This window comes from Lagenorhynchus albirostris, chromosome 17 (assembly GCF_949774975.1).
Source record: "Lagenorhynchus albirostris chromosome 17, mLagAlb1.1, whole genome shotgun sequence".
Taxonomy (NCBI): Eukaryota; Metazoa; Chordata; class Mammalia; order Artiodactyla; family Delphinidae; genus Lagenorhynchus; species Lagenorhynchus albirostris.
The window spans coordinates 52,858,386-52,879,189 of record NC_083111.1 but is presented as its reverse complement, the minus strand read 5'-3'; the positions used below and the strand labels follow the sequence as shown (position 1 = coordinate 52,879,189).

Sequence of the window (20,804 nt, the reverse complement as noted above, 5' to 3'; positions counted from 1 at the left end):
TGTACACCCCCCAGTTAGTAAGTGAATTGAATGTTAGGAAAATGTTGTTCACAATAGCATGAACTTGAGCATCTTATCTTCTTTGTGGAAGGTGATCCCCAGAGGCCAGGTGGCTGCTCTGTGCATGAAGTTGGTCATGTGTTAGACCATGGAGAGTGATGAGCTGAAGTGGACAGGGCATGTCTGTTTGATGCAGGCAACTGTCATCCAGCTCAGTTGATAGTTATCAAGCTGGAATGTGGGCCATACCATATGACTATTCAAGAAAAAAGCAAGAAATCTGAATTTCCATTAAAAAATTTAGAGGAACAGATATGTTGTGAGTAAAACAAAGTACTTCTACAGACTGCATAGGGGCTCATGGTCATCAGGTAGGAGCCTTTGCTTTATATTTTTTTGAGGCAGAACTGCTCTATGTGAACAGTGTCCCCCAGAGCTGTGTAGAGTATAGCCATGTGTGGTGGCCCTAGAAATGCTTCTATACCACAGTGATGGAATGATTTTCCCAGAGAGTAGCTAATGTCCCCCCTCCTCTATTCCCTTGGGGTGTATGGGCTTGCATGCACACGTCTGTGCATAGGTGTGTGCCTGTGTGTATGAGCCTAACGATTGGCTCCTATGGTGGGAAGACACCAGATGCCTCATAATCTCTGTCTACTGTCTCCTTGGTTTCCTCTTTTGCTACAATCCTTTTTGAAATGCGTTGCTCTCAGAATCCTGTGAGTAAAAATGAAAAGAATAAAGAGGAAGAAACAGGTTTCTGCAATATCGAGTTCAGGATCCCTGAAAATGAAATTGGAGACTTAGTGATTACAAAGTAATTAGAAGAAGTACCTATTGACAAGAATTCTTGACAGATGTGTGCTTCTCATTTCATCACATCAGGTAGCACATGAGGCAGTTTGTCCCATTTTTGGTGATACTCAGTCTGATCCCTTGGTTAATGCGGATTCTGCCAAACCTCTTCATCATAAAGGGAACTTCCCCCTTTGGAATTAGTAAGTAATCTCCTGGGTGATACTTTTTCCCAGTAAGCTTGCACCTAATGGTGTTAGGATGGTGATGATTCCTGCCTGAATTAAATTATCGTATTAATGATGGCAGAATGATGCATCTAATTATGTGGCCACAGTCATTCAAATGCAGATTGTAGGATATTCTACAAGACAGCTGGCCTGGACTCTACAAATCTCAATGTCAAGAAAGACAAAAAATAATGGGGGAGGTGTTCTGAATTAAAAGGACTAAAGAAACAAACCAAATGCAATGCACAGTCCTTGATTGGTGTCTGGATAGATGGAAAGACATTTTTGGGATGGCTGATGAAGTATGAACATAAACACCATAAAATATTATTTTACCCATGATAAATTTTCTGACATCTGACAATGGTATTGTGATTATGTAAGAAAATGTCCTTATTCTCAGAAGGTGCATGCAGAAGAATTTGATGTGAAGTATTGTGGTGTCTGCAACTTACTTATAAGTAGTTTACCAAATATGAGTGAGCTATTTCTATATCTTTCTATCTGTAGATCTGTGTGTATATAGACAGAGACATAGATATAGATGTTGATATATAGATAGGGAGAGAAAGCAAGGGAAACTGTGATTTTTAAAAAAATAATGAGGTTAATTTTGACAGGACTTGTTCTTATTGACATAAACACCGTGATAGGTGTTTATAATAATTATTTTAAACTATAAGTGCTTACAACCCTGGTGTCCTAAAGCCTCTTCTAAAATTTGGAGTTTTTGAAATTCAATTTTCCCAACTTATTGAAAATCAGACATCGATTCATTTCCCTTCTTTAAAGCCCTCCATTTTTTTTTTCAGGAATCAATTTCTCAATATTTAAAAATATAAAGATATATTCATTAGGGTCTTCTTATCTTATAGTCAATATTTTTTCCTTAAGCTGTGATTTTTTTCCCTTTTCACTTTGAAGGTCTTTGTTTTTAATAAATACAAAATGAAAGCAGAAAATAAGTTTTTCTACCTCTTTCATCTAGTATTACGTTATATCAATAATCGGACTGAACAACTTCATCTTGTTAATTTTGCTCTTAAAAAAAAAAGTTCCCTATAAACCTTAGGAAAACTTAGCCTTCCTAGGAAAATTTAGCCTCCCTCACATTTCTTTGTGACTAACCTATTTTTCTCCTGAATGTATCCTTTTGTACATGTTGCTTAAAATGTTTGAATTCATCAGAGGACTTCCTATGAAACCTTATTGGATTCTAATAGAATATCATTCATTTCTTTTCCCATTGGGATTATATAAGTAGATTCTTATTTTGAAAATATCCTCTTTTTTTTTTTTTTTTTTTTTTTTTGAGGTACGCGGGCCTCTCACTGTTGTGGCCTCTCCCGTTGCGGAGCACAGCAACTTTACGGGCCCAGCCGCTCCGCGGCATGTGGGATCCTCCTGAACCGGGGCACGAACCCGTGTCCCCTGCATCAGCAGGTGGACTCTCAACCACTGTGCCACCAGGGAAGCCCTGAAAATATCCTCTTAATTCCTCTTCTAACTTAGAAATGTTGGCTGCAAAGCCAAACCTGTATCCTTCCAAACTTAAAAAAAAATCCATCGTTGAAATCTTGGATTTTACTTCTAGGGTCGCAGTTTCTGTATATTCTACTCTTTTAAACCCCATGGTAACATCATAGTTTCCATATTCTCAGCAAATTCTTTCTTGTATCCAAGTTAAGTATTGAGTGGCTCCTTTTGCTATTGTCTGAAAGATAGATTGTCAATAAGATAGACCAAGATTTATCAGACATACAAGGACAGAGAGTTCAGCATCCCCCAGTCCTGTGCAGACACCTGTGCCTGTACTAGTCCTCCCCTTGGGATATCCCCCTCCGACTGGCAAACTCCTGCTCCAACTGGCAACTCATGTTACCACCTATTTCTTAGCTCTTCCAGGATAAATTTGATCTCCTTCTTCTCTACCCCTAAGCACTTGGTAGCGTGCACATAAAATGCAACTTAAAATCCACAGCACCTTAAAGGGCTCTCAGTGAACAAATCTAGGATAAGTTGAGCACAGATTACAGTAACAGATGATAGTACGCTGAATAAAATCTTCGATTCCCTACTGATGTAAACAAACAAGCAGAGAAATAAATGAAGGAGAAGGGAAAGCTCTTCCTAACACTAGAACACCCCCTAATAAATGGAGAAGAATGATGGAGTTATAAAATCACCTTTGATAACCATCAGAAGAATAGTTGATTTAGGCAAAAGGATCACGGGTGGATGCCAAAACCAGTGTGTGGAAGTTTGAAGAACAGGATATGTATGTAGTTTCACTATATCTCCTCAAAAAAAAAAAAAACTTCTTATAGAGGGAAAAATAGTGACTTTATAGTATAGAAACCTGACCGACACCACCTTAGTCAAGGGATCAAAGTTAATATCACCAGTAATGCAACCAAATTCATCAGGTGTCTCTTGACCTGTACGAGAAAAGGACATAACATCAATTCATACATAATCCCCAAAATGTGAGATCAGTCCGCCAAATAGATATTCTGTAAATAACTGATCTTCCAAGATGTCAAGCTCATGAAAGAGGAACTGTTCCAGATTAAAGGAGACTGAAGAAATAGTTCAGCTTAATGCAATGCATAATCTTGGATGGGATTCTAGTCTAGGAAAATAGTAGATATAAGGGACATTATTGGGATAATTGAATATGGGCTGGGGGTTAGAAAATAGTATTGGATCATATCAATATGGCTGATATTATAAGACAATGTCCTCGTTTTTGGAAATACATACTGAACACTGAAATTTAGAGGTGAAAGAGTGTAATGTCTACAACTTATACTCAAATGGTTCAGAAAAATAGTATATGCATACATTTATATACACATGCATAAGTGTAGGTATCTATATACACATCTATGTCTGTAAACATGCATACATACAGTTTTGCCACTTTTTTGAGAGTGACCAAACACTATTTACAGTTTTCCAGTAGTGCATATGGAGTTTGCTTTTGGCTTCTGAGGCTTGGAGGGAGTGAAGGAGAATTATGGTTAGTGAGCAGGGGCAAACTGCTCTCAAACTCTTTGTGTCAGTCTGTCAGTCCAGCCTCTTCACTTTAGCGCATCTTTAAAGTCTAGTTTTGCTCATTTGGATGGCGTAACGAGCCTTTCTAATTACATAGCTATGCTTGCTGTGTTACTTCAAAGGCCCCTTGTCCAGGACACGATTTGTCTTCAAAGACAGTGAGGAGAGTGGCCCATTTGCAGGAAATTGCATGGTTTGGGGGTGATGTTTTTTCTTTGAACTTGTCAATTGGAGTAAAGAGTGCTGGCTTTTTGCTGTATGCCCAAACAGTTAAAGACTTTCCATTTATAATTTTGAAGATTTCTCTTTAACCTCTGCCAGAAGAAACCTGTAACTCAGTTTCCCCTATTATCCCTTGTGCTGTATCAGCAGTTTGACTCTGAAGTGTTTTTGTGGATGGCATCCTAATTTTGTTGGTTTATGAGACTTAATATAGTCCTAGTTATGTTAGGAAAGAGTTAGTATGGTACTCTTAGTGGCTAATCACCAAAAGGAACTTTGATTATTTTGCTGTAGCTAAAAACAGAGCACAGGGGCAGTGAGCAAATTACAAGGGTACAGTCTAATTTGAAAGAAAGTTCTCACAGTTTTAATCATGGTACAATGCATTTTTTCCCTAGGTGCTGTACATATATCTCTTAATGAGGAAATTAAGAGCGTGGCTTTTGAAATCAGAGGTCAGAACTGGATTTAAATTAGTCACTAGCAAACTGTATGACTTTGGAAAGGTTTCTTAAACTCTCTGATCTGTTTATTCACTTTTGATAAACAGAAATTATGAGTAATAAACATTACTTAGAATGTTTCCCCAAGTTCATTTTCTTTTCTTTCCCCACCCCCATTTTGACTTTTCTCTTTTTCATTTCTTCTTGTTCTGAATAGATATAACTTCTTAGAGCAAGAATGGTTAAGCAGCTAGATTGCAAACTGTGTCTAAGGTATTGATTGCTGTGAAGTTAGCAAACTGACGAAGCATGTTAAAATGAACTGTTGATAAATATTAAATACAGACAATTGATTTAAAAATAACTGAGAACTAAATCCTGTGTAGGCCTGAAGATTTAGTAGTGAATCATTCTGATTTTTATTAGCATAAGTAATATTTTACCCACAGCGACCTACACTGAGTATAATAAAGCTTTCACCTTTTTTTGCATTATAGTGTATTCCGGAATAATTGTTACATAATAATGTTTGTCAACCCAAAGTGTTTGTTAGTCTGTTTTTCATTAAGGCAACTTAAAATTTTTTTTTAATTATCTTTGTTTGAAGAGACCTTTCTCTAGAACAGTGTAGCTAACAGTGTTCACTCCCAATTTTAAAACACAGTGGTATAATCCATGGGAGTTTCCACATCTAAAACACATGGAGCCTTTAATCTGGTTAGTTATGGCATGGGTGGTTCTTGAGGGCTGTGTTTATGACACCAAATAAGCCATCCAGTTGGCTTTCCATTTATTGTTTTAAAATTAAAATCGTGAAATAAGCAGGAGTTAGTTTATATTCTATTAATCTTTGAATAGACAGGAAGGGGAGTTTTTCCTATAGGCAGTTGGGTAGGTCAGACGCTGTGCGCACTTAAGTTACAGTACTTAGGAAGTATGCAAAACTATTTTGAAGTAGTGTTAGTATAAGAAGTATTTAAGTACTTTATGGAATAAAAATCTGGCTCTGTTTATGAGCAGTTTGCTTTTTTCTATTTAAATAATTGGATTATCTCCTTGTGTAAACATGGGACCATGTGAAAGTGGTGGTTTCACAATCTTCATAAATGTATCTATTTAGATCTGCTCGTGTTGGAGTTACCATTAGCACCAACATTCTGTCAACATTTCCACAGGGTCTTTTAAGTATGTTGTGAAAGTCCAAGCCAACCCTTGGCATGAGTGATCTATACTACACAGCAGTTTCTAGCCACAGCTTAGAGGCTCCCATACATTATGACTTTACGCTTACTTTTCCTCTGGCATTAGAACAGTTTTATGGAGTAAATCTTTTTCTCTTTCACGGTTTCAAGCAGGTGGCTTATTTTATACAACATAAAATATGAGTCTTCCCTTGTTTCAGAACATCATATATCTTTGGGAAAATGAGCAAATCTCAAACCATCTTATATTTTTCTCATCAACTAATTAATGTTACTGGTGTTAGCAGTTGTAGAAGCTGAAGAGATTATGATTCTGGTATTTTGCTTATGTTAATAGTTTAGTTCTGGGATGCGGGTGTTCTGGCCCTTACTTGTATGTATCTCCCTGTTGCCTGTCAGCGTTAACATCTAGCATAGGAATATGCATTAAGATTTTTGTGCCAGAGTTTGTAGCGGGGGTGTGGAGGGAAGAGGAATAATTCTTCCCGGGCTTGGCTTCGACAGTGAGTGTTAATTATGAGAAATACTTCACCATGTGGGGAATTGTATATGCTACCTTGAGGGCTCATTATTTTAATTTTTTGTGAGAGTCTATACATAGCTACTTTTATCTTTTCTTGTGTCTTTTTACTTGACGTTGGGTGTTAACGACTGTTTTTGGAAACCTGTTTCTGGGTCCCATTTAACTCATTCAGATTCTTGTGTTCTACTTCATGTTTAGTTGGTCAGTACATAGAACTGGCATATCGAAGTGCTCATTTCAACTTTCCTTGAGCTTCTCTCTGTGGTCCTGAGCCCTGAGGATCAGGACCTGATGGATTCTGATTAAAAAAAAAACACTTAGGTACCTTGCATTGAATGTAAGATGTGCATTCCGAAGCTCTTTTGGGAAATCTCTGGCTCCTATCCCCAGATGTGTGACCTGCATCTGCTTCAGCTGCTCACGTTTTGGGTGAAATATGTTAAAGGGATACTGCTTGGTCTCAAGGTAAAATGTGTTGAACCAAAGTAATTTTTCCTCTGATGATTGCAGTGACTGCTTTGGTACATTCTTTCAGTTTCCTCCAGTTCTGGCAGACTCTCTTGAATATTAATGATGATGTGTTAAATTAGAAGGGGAGTGTGTTTTATCATGTTCTGGATAGGTTCGTTGTGCCCTCAAACATACTTATGTAAGATTCCATCCACATTTATTTTGCAACCGTATCTTAGCTCATCATCTTTCCTTGACCTGCCCTTATTGAGTATTCTGGACTTCCCTGAGACGTCTTAGTTAATTTATACTTGAAGCATGCATGACATGCCTCATCCAGACTTTCTGCTTCCTGTGATGTGTAAAAAAAAGAAAAAGAAATACCCCTTCCAGTTAACCACACTACAGCCATGGTTAATCGTGGTTGTAACTGTACTTCTGAGGTGCCCGTCTATAAAGGATGATGACTCATGTAGTGCTGACACTGGCGAGAAATCAGGAGCTTACAATTGTGGTCCTTTTCCTCATTTTTTCTGAAGATGTTAGCACTTCATGTGTTAAAATAAACCTGTAATTCTACTTAACTTTCTGCCTCCATATTTTAAAATCTAGTAGCTTTGAGTTTTTATACAGTGAGACACCCACTTTTGTAGGAGCAGCAAAATCATCTGATTAAATTCCTTTAATCCTGATGTCATTAAGAATATTCATCTCTAGAGATGATTTCAATATTTTAGGAGGCTTATAAATCTTTAGAAATAATATTTTCCTAAGGAACATTTCTGAAGATGAGGATATATACATTCTTTCATTCCTAATTAACATGTTTTAGGTGGATAAACAATGGTATTAATTATCAACTAATAACATTTTCAGGCAGCCAATTAATATGGGTTTCTCAAAGCTAGTACTTTGAGAAGTTAAAAGTTTTGTAAGCCTTTTTCCTAAAAATATTAGTATCTATTGAAGGACTCATGATGAAAGATAAAGCGATTCTGAGAAAATATGGTTTAATTCTACAGGTTATAAAATTTTGGAATTTTTGGCACGTTTGCCCTTTATTCTCAAAAGTTTTTCTAGACTAAATTCATGTTATTTTACCTCCTCTAACACTTTTTTTTCCTCCTCTAACACTTTAATGGACATTTAGAAATTTATCTCTGTCAAAGCTTTATTAACATTGTTAATTTTAACATCTATTTTCTAAGGCATAATGATTATAATGGTGAACATCCAGAGTGTTAAAATTTGTTGTCTTTGCATCAAAGATCAGATTATTTTATTTTCTATAAATACTTACAATTTAATGTAAAACTAAGGAAAGTATCCTAAGATAGGCATTTCTCATTTTGGTCAAATCTCGTGTGGCTCCTTAATTCACGACCTTGATTCCTTAGTTGAGTTTGCGCTTGGGAATATACATGATTACATGGTTTTTTATCCCAGTGTTGCCAAGCTGTAGTGGAAGGATCTATGCCTGACTTGATTTGTATAGAATCTGACATGCAAGTTCCCTGTCATTGGTGCCAGAGATAGGGTTTTGGTTTCTAAATATATATCTTGAATTTGGGATTGGGCAGAGATAAATATATTAGCAATTTTATGATAAGATTGATCAATGAAGTTAATAGTAGTTTTTCATTTTTTAAAAAGCTGTTCAACTTGTAACATTATTGAACCTGCAAATATGGAGCAAGGCTAAGATGCCAACAGCCCATTGTTCAGTCCCATTATTTTCAGGATTAGAAATCTGTACTCTTTGTCAGGAATGGATGCCTTCACCTAGCAGGAATTTAGATTTCTTCTTGTTTGGCAGGGCCTACTCCAGAAACAGGGGAACACTTTTAAAAAGTATTAGGAGTAGATTAGAAACAGATGGTCATTCAACACCTACATAAAATGTTCTATGGGATAAAATGTGAATAACTGGGTTTGATTTAACAAAGGATCAAACTTAAAATATCAGGATTCATGAAAAACCAAACTTACTTTGCAATTTAAGAGGAATACAAATCAGATAATTAGAATCAAGAGTAAAGAGTTTGGGCTTCCCTGGTGGCACAGTGGTTGAGAGTCCCTGCTGATGCAAGGGACACGGGTTCGTGCCCCGGTCCGGGAAGATCCCACACGCCACGGAGCGGCTGGGCCCGTGAGCCATGGCCACTGAGCCTGCGCGTCCGGAGCCTGTGCTCTGCAAAGGGAGAGGCCACGACAGTGAGAGGCCGGCGTACCACCAAAAAAAAAAAAAAAAAGAGTAAAGAGTTTTACTTATACTGTTTTTTTTTCTCCTTATATACTTAGTGATATAAGTAATTGTTACCTGGTTTCTGCCTCATGATTTTTGTTTTCTGTATCCATATATTCCTTTCCCTGTCAGGGAGATATGTGTGGATTTGTGTTTACACCACTGTCCAGCACCTTTTTGAAGATTTTTAATGTTTTATGTGATATATTTCATCTTTAGAATTTTGGGTGGATCTAGATTTAGAAAAGTGTTTTGGTTGGAGTGATGAGGCTCTGGATGTCAGCAGGCTTTAGGGTTGGAAAAGTTGAAGCTTACGGGGAGAGCAAATAAACACAGTCATCAAAGCTGGGAATTAAGATTTGTTTATTCACCTGCACACTTGAATTAAATCTCATAGAAATAGGCAGAGCCATTTGACTTATTAAGATCCTGACAAAATAAATTACTCTAGTCATGCTTAAAGGTCTATTTTTGCCTGGCTTTAGATACAGAGATTGGTGTAGTCACCATATAACGGATGAAGAAGTTCTTGTTGAATTAAGCTGTTGACGTACAACATAGAGGTGACTAGGATAGTTGCCATTGGACAATGGTTAATTAAACCAAAAAGTCCATTTGAGGTTTGGGGCACAAAGCTTCAAATTGCCAAAATTACATGTGTTCTTGTCCTTCAGTATTGAGGAGCACGGTTGAAGAAGATTGGGGGAAGGGAAAGAGAGAGCACTTAGGTTGGGTGTGGCTCACATCACTTTTGTTTTAAGAGAATTCCTCCTGTGTAGGGTTATAAAGATATCTAAGATATGGACTCAGGTAAGTATTCCCTATTTCATTTTCATTGTCAGTTAAGGTTCAAGTAAATAAAGCAATGCTTTATTGATTTTAAGAATACCTTTTAAAAAATGTAGAGTACAATTTGTTGACTCTGAAATCTTTGTGGTCAGGATGAAAGTTGGCTTCTGATACATAAAACAAAACAAAAAGCCTTTAATTTATGATGATTCTCTTAGCTCTGTAATTCTCTTTTCTCCATACTTCTTTCTACAGAGTGTGATTTATAGTGATAAAGAGCTCTTGGTTTAACTTTTGAACTGAAAGTAAGTATAGCTTCGGTTTTACTTTGTGATGACTGTGGTACAGAGAACCTTCTCCTTAAACCATTTTGCTATGTATGTAAATCTTCCAAATTCTCCTTTTACTTATGAAACTACGTTTGGGATTTGGACAACCTTGATCGTACCTTTTCATATTTGTAGTTAAGTTGCAGAGCAGAAGGCAGCCAGTGAACTGTTCTTAGACGTGCTGCAGAGGACCCTGCAGTGTGGGGCTGCCTTTGATGCAGCTCCAGCCAGCAGCTCCTGCCCTTGCCTTAGTCTCCTGGTTGCTCCTACATAAGGACTTTTTCTTTCACAAGAGAGTCATAAATTTCTTCCCCAAATATCATGCCAGAGGGTCTTTGTGCTTAAGGTGGGTTATGTTCTTAGGCAGCCCTGAAAATTAAAATGTGTTGGGTTCTCCCCAGTCACCACTTCCTCTGCCAAAGCCATTTCATCCATCATACAGCTGCTGAGTCTTCCTAGTTCTGTCCTTTTCATCCTGTGTTCTGCACCCTACCCACCCCACTCTCAGTTTTTTACCCCTTCCTTACACAAAAGTTTGTCTGTATCCCAGTTTTTGAAACTTACATACTCACTCCTTACAACCTGCTCAGGACACTAATAACAAAATGGGAGAATAAAACCTCTTCAGAAGGCAGCTGGGGAAATTGTAAATAGTCTAACCTTATTTCCAGTTGGCTATGTGAAAATGCTTTATAAGTCATAATTATTTCATGAGAGTAAGGGATAACAGAAATCCTGTGATGAAAATAAAAGCAGAAGAGCTGAGCCAACAGTAGAACGCAGAGAGAGGTACGTGGGGAGTTGGGGCACTATAACTGTCTAAGTGAGAAGTAATAAGGGCCTGACTTATGAGAAGATTAGTGGAAATTACAAGAGTGAGGGCTGGAATTAAATCTTTAGAAGGAGACATTCTCATTCGTCTAGAAGAGGAAGAAAACTTTCAGTAATGACCCAGCTACAGGAGTTGGGAGGACAAGAGACTGAGAATGAGGTCTTGAATTGAGGATCTGAAAACCAGTTGTGGTCTTCATAAAAGTAGTGTTGGGGATAATTACATGGGTGGGGATGGTAGGTTGAGGCTGCAGATAAAACTGACACTTCCAAGAAATATGAGTGATATTGATCTGATTCATTGATATGAGAAGATGCTCACAACTTGATTGAAATTGAGCAAGTTATCATACTTCATGTAAAGTCTGATCACAGTTATGAAAAATACCAATTACATATTATAAATACTGTATATGCGTACATATATAAAGGAGTATCTGGAAAGTTTGCCAAAATTTTATTAGGAATTCTATCTGAGGAGGTGACTTTTAATCTGAATTGATTCTTTTTTGCTCCACAATTGCAGGTTTAAGAAAATAAGGTGGTAAATAAGAAATTAGTTGGGAAGCATAGATAGCTTTGCAAGCAAGAGAAAGTCTCTAACATAGATTCACTATGTAAATAAAAGCAGTTTTGAACAGTTGATAGAACAAAGTCCTGGAATAAGTGGGAAGAAGTAGATCTTAATGCCCAATTCAGAGGGTCATCTTGACCATGATTTCTGGTCCTGAGTGTCTTGGTTCTTCTTTGGCCCCTTCTCTGAAAGGTTAGACTAAGCTCTTGTTTGGGAATCTCTCTGGAAGAGAGGCTGCAAGAACAAGTCAGGGAGCCCAGAAGTGGGGAGAGCATGTTGTGGAACTGAAACCTATGTAGATCTGCTGCAAGTAGTTGTAAATATATTGGATGTTAAATCATTATAAATAAGGACTGGTGTGGTATACAATGTACTTTGTTGTATAGCTGCTAGTCTGAATACTGTCGGCTTGGTATTAATTTTATATGCAATAAAGATTATATGTAGGGCAAATAGGATGTAGTCTCAAAGCAGAAAGTTTCAATAATTGATGAATTTTCTGTTCCTTGTCTTATTTCTTTTGTGGGTTAACTCAATAAAATGAAGTCAGTGTGGCCTTAAGCTTATGACCTTACATGAACTTTTTATACTTTAGAAATTATACTAGGATTTCAGATTGTATCATTTCTGAATTTTATACCAGGGCTAGAAACGGAATTTGTTTTCTTTTAAATTACCATTTTTGTCACTAGCTGTAGTGAACTTCATAAGGTTCATATATTTCAGATACTGTTTTTTCTTACATGCTTCCTACCTTTTTAATATTTATATCTTGTTTTGTGCCACAGTTCTTTAAGCCTGTTTTCTAGTTAAGTCCCTCTCCCATTCAACTTGTCCTTAGAATTGTTTTCAGTTTTAGAATTTTAATTTTTCTAATTTGCCCATTTTATGATACTGCTTCTTCCCATGTGATTTCTAGTCATTTCATCTCTTCAAATACTCTAAAGATACTCATTTTAAAGTCATTTTCAGATGGTTCTGTTATTTCTGACTCTTTAGGTATGAAATCTCTTACTCAGACTGACTCTTCCTCATTGAGGTTTGCTTGCACATGTGATTTGTTCATTTTGATGTTAAGGTGGTTTTCCATGAAAGTCCCAGGTTGTAGTCCCAGTCTCAGGATTGTAGAAAATTTCTGTAGGGTTGTTTCATACTTTTTTCTTTGTGGATTTTGCTGGATCTGGGCAAGTTTTTTATGTTAACCTCTTGACTTAGGGACCCCATACTACACTGATGATTTAAACTTGGATACCACACTTGGAAGTCTCATAGATTTGGGGTAGCTTTCTCTCGTGGGTTATATTTTTCTCTCCTGTGCTCACGTCCTCTATGCCCCAATCCAGGGTTGGAAACCTCTTCTCTGGCCAGCTGGAGTGGGGGCTTCTAGTGCTTGTTCCATGGACACACGAGCCTTTACGACTCCAGTCTCCATAGAGACAAGCATCAGCTCTTTACATGCGTATTTCTTTTCTTTTTTATATTGAAGTATAGTTGATTTATGATAGTGTGTTAGTTTCAAGTTTATAGCAACGTGATTCTACATGCATATTTCTTGATCTGGACTGAGGACCCTGCCCTGAGGTCTGCCTCTGTCTGCTCTAGCATCTCCATAAGCCATTCAGTTTGAGCTTCCAGCCTCAACTCTGTCTCTGGGTTTCCTCTTTGTTTCTAAGTTTGGTCGTGTATGAACCATTGTTTTTTGGAGGGTGGCAGAGGTTATTTTGTTTAGCATTTCTATGTGATTAAAGTAAAAGGACAAGAGACACTTGTCTTTTCAGCATGTTGCATTGACCAGAAGTCTGATCATATTCATATTTAAATGGATTTTGTCTTTTCTCTTTTACAGCTAGTTATGTATCAAATCCCATTTGCAAGGGATGCTTGTCTTGTTCAAAGGACAATGGGTGCAGCCGATGTCAACAGAAGTTATTCTTCTTTCTTCGAAGAGAAGGCATGCGCCAGTATGGAGAGTGCCTGCATTCCTGCCCATCCGGGTACTATGGACACCGAGCCCCAGATATGAACAGATGTGCAAGTGAGCAGTCAACCTATTTTATTGTTTTGTCCACCCTATTTTATTGTTTCTGCAACTTAGGGGGAGTTAAGTTGAAAATTTTGATTAAGAAAGAGTACAATTTTATTATGCTACAGAAATAGTTTAAGCTTAAACTTAAAAAAAAATAAGTGAGGTGGTATAAGAACACTTTTACTTTATCTCTTGTATAGAAGTATATTGTATACACACACTTTTTTTTAAAGATTACCTAAGTATTTTTTCATAGCATGTATCTTAAACACAAGCATGGTAGGCAGATCTTTGTAAGGCGTACTCAGCACTTATCAATAAATAAAGGGATTTAAATACCTTTATATTGGGAACATCCTCTTGAGCTTACCACAGTGTCTATAGCTTCTTTTTCTCTTATACTTGAGTTTGTAATACTTGAATTAGTCTAATCTGTAATTTAATACATGAATTTAAAGCACCACTGCTGATAAAAGGTATAACTAAAATATAGTTTACTTCAAAGTATTCTAAGTTTAGCAACCACAAAAAGGTTATTAGGGAATGGCATTCTATACATAGGAATACAAGTACAATTATTTTACCTTTTAGTCCAAAAAGTCACTTCTCATTATAGAATTATTCTTAACTTCTGGGTAAATGGTAAAAATTTGGAGTTTAAAAAAATGAGTAAGATACCAAAGGAATATCCCCCTTTTTAAGGAGCTCAAATTTTAGGGGATAGAAGGAGAAAAAAGGGGAACATGGAGTGAAATGACAGATGGGTAAGCTGTTTAATCATAATTCAATACACTAAGTACTAGATCAGCAGGCAACTTGTATGTTATGGGAGTGATTTAATTATCTCCAATTAACACACTGTGTGCATGACTATTAAATCAGCTGAGGTCTTTAGGTAAGAAGAGACTTTGAATTTTATCATCCAAGGGCAATGTTATTTTGAAAGAAGGCAGAACTACTAGAGGGAGGTTATATAGAATCTGGGAAGAAGAAGGGACACGTTTGTAAAAATAATGTGTTTGGGAAACAAGAAGTCTCCTTTGGGGATGCTGTTGGCATCTTGGCAAGGCAACTTGGTCTGCATTGCTGGACATTTAACATTCTTAGTCCTTGCTCGGTAAATCTTCTTCATTCCCCCAAATCACTGTGACAATAAAAAATGTCCCTAAAAATTTCCAGACACCTCCCAGGGGAGCAGTACCATCCCTGGAGAACCATTGAGTAGTAGCTGCGTAGTGTGAGGTGTGGATGGAATTGAAGATGAAAAGGGAGGCTTGAGTGCAAATGATAAAAGTCTTGAGTGCAATGTTAAGAAGTCTGGATGTTATCTGAGGGTTCTGAGCAGACAGTGAATTAAAGCAATTGCTTTATTTAAGATAATTCTTGCAGAAGTGCAGGAAATGAATTGGAGAAGGCTATTGTAACAATTGCAGGTGAGAAATTGTGTTCTGATGAAAGGTTTTTGGGTAATGAATTCCAGAGACTTTTAAAATAGAATCAATGAGACTTAGTAACTAACTAATTTCACAGAATAAAGAGAGAATCAAATTTGATACTAAGGTTTCTAGCTAAGGTGACTAGGTGAATAGTTTTGCTATTAGCAAGATAGAAACATATGGATTTAGAGGAGATTTGTATGGACTTCCATTTTATGGAATTGTTGGGATTAATAACTAGAGGGGTATGGCTCCCCCAGAGTATCAATAGATTGGCCATTTTTTTCAAATATGTACCTTATCCTTAAGGTGTATGATTTGGGCTAGCTAGTAATGTCTATCCTCATAGTTTTTGAACCTTCATAGGAGGATGTGTCCATCTTGAAATGGATTCCTGTTCAGATTGCTTTAGACCACCTATGGGGGGGGGTGGATTTGAGTCCATGAATATTCTGTGTGTTTTTTATTCCAGACTATCAGTGCACAAGGAAGATAAGAGTGTAGATAGCTCCAGGCATTTATTCCAAGTTCTATGCCTAGCACTCTACACACTGTGTATGGACAATAGGGTGACCATATAATTTATTACTCTACCTGGGACATTGGGGATTGAAAGTGGCTGCTGTTAATAACTATGCAGGGACATTGGGTGTAAAGAAGGGCTGTCCTGGGCAAACTGGAATGGGTGGTCATTCAGCAGTACCTCATAGTCTTATCAACAGGGTCTTCCTTAGAGAGATACCCCAAGGCAGGGCTTAACACAAACATTTTGGTTAAGTTGATCCCTTTTCTCAGAAATGGAGAGGAGAGCAATGACTGTAAATCAGCCTTGGAAAGAGAATCTACACGTGAAAATGGGTTTGCTATGGTTATACTTATTGTAAGTGAATGCAATCGATGTTGCAGTTTACCGACCTAGAAATCATTACTTATCTGGTACAAGCGGGAAGTGCTTATTAACAAGGCTCCTGTGAAGCAAAGTGAAAGTGGAAAATTATTTCTTAATTCTCAGTATATGACTTCAGATGATTATGGTTCATTCTTAGTAATATTGGCTCTTTTTCATAGATGCTTGAAATATATTGCATTGTTATTTGTATTCCATACAGAGAATGAGACAGATTTAAATTGGAAAAGCTGTCACAAACTTAGAATTTGAAATCATATTGACTTTTTGTTTTAGAAGATTAATGCTAGACAGTAGAGAAGATTATACTTCAAGCAACAGTAGCTTTAAAAAATCCTCTAAGTGAAACTTGCTCATCTATTTCCTAATCACTAAAGTAAGATTTCATTGTAAAGAAAAACCTCTCTTCCAAAGAAAGACTTGCCCTATAGAATATTGGCTGAGGTTGGCTTCTTGTCCATACAGTGTGGATCTTATAAAATTCAAACATGCTTATTAAAAACCAATTCAATAATCATTTGCGGCATAGTGTGGAAAAAAACATACTACGACACTGAGTTGCCATTGTCTCTGATACTGTTAGGTGAGATTTCTCTCATATTTTCTTTCTCATTCATTGATAAACTCATTTACATGAAAAAGCTTAATTTTAAAAATTGCTATACATATTCCTTGTAGAAAGCTTGGAAAGTACATAGAACTTTAAAAAAATAAAAAGCAGAAACAAAAATAAATACTACTCAGAGATAACAAAAGTCAACATTTTGGCTTCTATTTTTTTTTTATAATCACACCTGTATATATATACAATAATATTTATTGCTCAGACTAACATTTAAATTTAGCTAGGAATTATAATTTTCTCTAGATAATTTTAAAATTTTTATTGGGGTAGAGTTGATTTACAGTGTTGTGTTACTTTCAGGTGTACAGCAAAGTGATTCAGTTATACATACATATCTATTTCTTCAGATTCTTTTCCCTTATAGGTTATTACACAATACTGAGTATAGTTCCCTGTCCTATACAGTAGGTCCTTATTGGTTATCTACTTTATATATTAGCGTGTATATGTTCATCCCAAACTCATAATTTATTCCTTCCCACCCTTTTCCCTTTGGTAACCATAAATTTGTTTTCTAGGTCTGTGGGTCTATTTCTGTTTTGTATATAATTTCATTTGTATCTTTTTTTTTTTTTTTTTTTTTTTTTTTACATTCCACACATAAGTGATATCATATGATATTTGTCTGGCTTACTTCACTCAGTATGAGCGTCTCTAGGTCCATCCATGCAAATGGCATTATTTTGTTCTTTTTTATGGCTGAGTAATATTCTGGCTTCTATTCTTGACATTTTGTTTCTGTGTATATTTATGTCTTTCTTTCCTTACAAATGAGTCATCATTCTGTTTTGTGATGTTTTAATTTAATGAATTATGAACATTTTTTCATGTCATTAATTATGACTGCTTGTTTTCTACTGAATGGATATACCATAATAATCTAGCTAATTATCTGTTGACAATTTGCTTTTAGTTTTCACCACTGTAAGCAGTTATATGAAGAATTTCCTTGTATATAGATTCTTTTGCTTATACACACATGTATAGTTTTACACGTTTTTTCTGATTTATTTTCATAAGATAAGCTTTTAAACATAGCATATTTTTCCAGCTTTACTGAGATATAATTGAGATACAAGCATAAAATATATTTTAAAGACTTTTGATATATATTGCCAAATGGCCTTCTGGGAAAGTTGTACTCATTCACGTCTTTACTAATAGCAGACATTTTCCCTTGCATCTCACCAACACTGGGTATTAGTGACAAAAAGGATAAAATGCATCTTTTTTTGTTTTAATATGCTTTTCTTTGATACAAATGAAGGTAAACATTTATTTTTCTCATGAATATTGGCATTGCAGAATATTTACCAGAATCCTTGGCCTTCTTTTTTTCCTCTAATTGCACAACTATTTTCTTAGTAACATAAATAAAAACCTTCAAGTGAAGGATAACACAGAATATGCTCACAGATCATAAACGGAGCGTTCAGTGAATTATCACAAAGTGGAAACACGTATGTTACCATCACTCAAGAAGAAATGTTAACAGTACCCCAAGAACCCTCATTATATCCTTCCCAATCACTCCCATTTCTCCTTCAACAAAACTGCTATCCTGACTTGTAACCAAAACCATATAAAAGATTATTCATGATGACACTAATCATACTAGCTACAAATTGGAAACAACTCAAATGTCCAAACAATAGAGTATTTAAAAAAGTATATATAGAAGTAGAGATGAACTACTGCAACATGAAGCATCATAAATAAATCTCACAATATAACATTGGGTGAAAGAGGCTATAAAATAATATTTACATACTTTTCGAAAATAGGTAAAATTAGTCTATGGTGCTAGATGGCAGGATTGTGGTTTTTACTGATGTGCATTTATTGAACACCTACTATGTGCTGACTTTGGTACTAGATACCTGAAGATACAATAATGAGTAATAACTAGTTTCTGTCCTTGAGTTGCTTATGGCATAGTGCAGTGACATTCTACCAGGGGTGATTTTGCCCATTAGGGAACACTTTAGTAGTGTTTGGAGACATTTTGGTTAATACAAGTGGAGGGGTGCTACTGGTAGCTGGTAGACAAAGACCATGGGTACCACTCAACGTTCTACAGTGCAGAGGACAGCCTCCTGCAGCAAAGAATTATGTGGCCTGAAATGTCAGTAGTTTTGAGGTTGAGAAAGCCTGGTCTAGTGGAAAGACAGATAGTTAAGTGTATTATGTGGTAAATGCTGCTAACTATTTAGCTTCCATTCTGTGCCAGCTACTCTATTAGATGTACTTTTCCTCATTTTATTTTTCAAATAAGTGTGGAAAGTAGATTATGGTGTTTCTATTTTATGGATGAAGTTACCAACTAAGTAAAACGCACTTTCCAATGGTTGGGTGGATTTCAGCAATGAAGGAGCTTCCACTTAAAAAAAAGCTGTGGGTGTTTGCAGAATTATTAGGATCAAGTATTATAGGTAGAAAAAAGGAAAAAAAAAACACATGGAAAGGTATGGAGAGGCACAAAAAAATCATTCCTTGTGAAGTAAGATGCAGGTGGTTGAGTGCAGTTCCACTGTAAAATCAGAAAACTAAAAAACTAGTTAGGTTGGTGGGGACTAGGTCATTGCAGACCTTATGTGCTAAATTTAGGTAGTAGAAACATCCTGAAAGCCACAAGTAGTCAACGAAGCATTACAAGTAAGGGAATGATAAAGGTTATGGTTTTGGGAAATATTTTTCTTTTAGCTGCATGGAAGATGGGCCAGAGGGGAGTCTGCAATGAAGGCAGCAAGATCAATATTCTGGGTAAAAAAAAAAAAAAAATGAGAACAGCTGTATCCTCACTAGACCCTCCCTGGACAATCTATATAAATTTTAACCTTCTCTATTCCAATATTTCCTTTTTCCTTCTCTTCTTTATCCCTCCCTCTCTTCTTTGCTCCCTCCTTCACTCATTCCTTCCCTCCCTTCTTTCCTTAGCACTTATGGTTGACTAACACACTGCATATTTTACTTATCTGTTTTATTCACCTCTCCCACTAGAACACAAGTTCCCAGAGGGAAGGGATTTTTAGTCTGTATTGTTCAGGCTCTTGTTATGCAGAATAGTGTCTGACACATACTGGGTGCTCAGTAAATATTTGAATGAATAAATGACCTAAGATAGTTATAGTGGAAATGGAGAAGTGGAGAGAGATATTGAGGAAGAATCGATAGGACTTCATAACCAATTGGAGGATGTTAGCCAAAAGTGAAATGAGAAATTAAGATTACTCTTACGATTTTGACTTGAGAGCTGGAGAGTAGAATTTATCAAGGTACAAAATATAGGCAGAAGAGCATATTTGCTGGAGAGAAAGATCATGATGGTGGAGAATGGTTGGTTTGGGGCATGTTGAGCTTGAGGAAGTATGAGACATCCTGGGGAGGAAGATACCCAATAAGCAGTTAGATGTAAGGGTCTGGAGCTGTCAAGGGAGATCTGAACTGAATTATTGAGAAGAAGAAAAGAATATCAACTGAGAAAGAGTTCTGAGGATTGAAGCCTGAAGAATGGGGACATTTTACAGCAAGGAAAGAAAAGCCTGTGGCAGAGGCCATGACAGAATCACCAGGAAAATAGAAAATTAGAGAATGATGTCCCAGAAGCAAGTAGGAAGACTTGAAGTATCAAGGGGTCAATGTCAAAGTTGTACTGTTTAAACAAGAGTTGTTGACCTCGATGGGAGTTGTTTCATTGTTAATGTTGGAGTGCTATCCTGATTGCTACGGTTTCAGGGAGTACATTGAGTCTTAGGGAAGCAGCCAGGTGACTGTAGACCCTCCTTCTCTTTCCCTTCCCTGCTAAGCTTGTTGCAAAAGAGTATCTGATGATAGCTAGAAGGCTCACAAATTAGGAAATCGTGTGTGTGTGTGTGTGTGTGTGTGTGTGTGTGTAAGATGGAAGGAGACTTGAATGGGAAATAGCCAGTTGAAGTGGAGAAAGAGAGGGATGATTAAGGCAACAAAATCATTAAAGAGACAGAAGAACATAGGATCCAAAACCTAACTGAGGAAATTAGCCTTGGACATTAAACAATTGTTTAATCAGCAATCTATAAAGTATCTACCTCATGTTAGTCAAGGTTTTTGTTTAATTCATGTACAAGGAAGGGGATCAAAA

The 20,804-nt window shown here is 36.6% G+C and overlaps 1 protein-coding gene across 1 annotated transcript in view; it reads left to right on the top strand.

The window, feature by feature from the left end:
* The window catches only part of RSPO2 (R-spondin 2), a 161,816-nt gene that overhangs the window by 61,163 nt on the left and 79,849 nt on the right, over nucleotides 1–20,804 (top strand). The window contains exon 2 of the mRNA XM_060127796.1: nucleotides 13,537–13,725. Within this exon, the coding sequence (XP_059983779.1) occupies nucleotides 13,537–13,725 (189 nt within the window). The remainder of the gene's footprint in view (nucleotides 1–13,536; nucleotides 13,726–20,804) is intronic.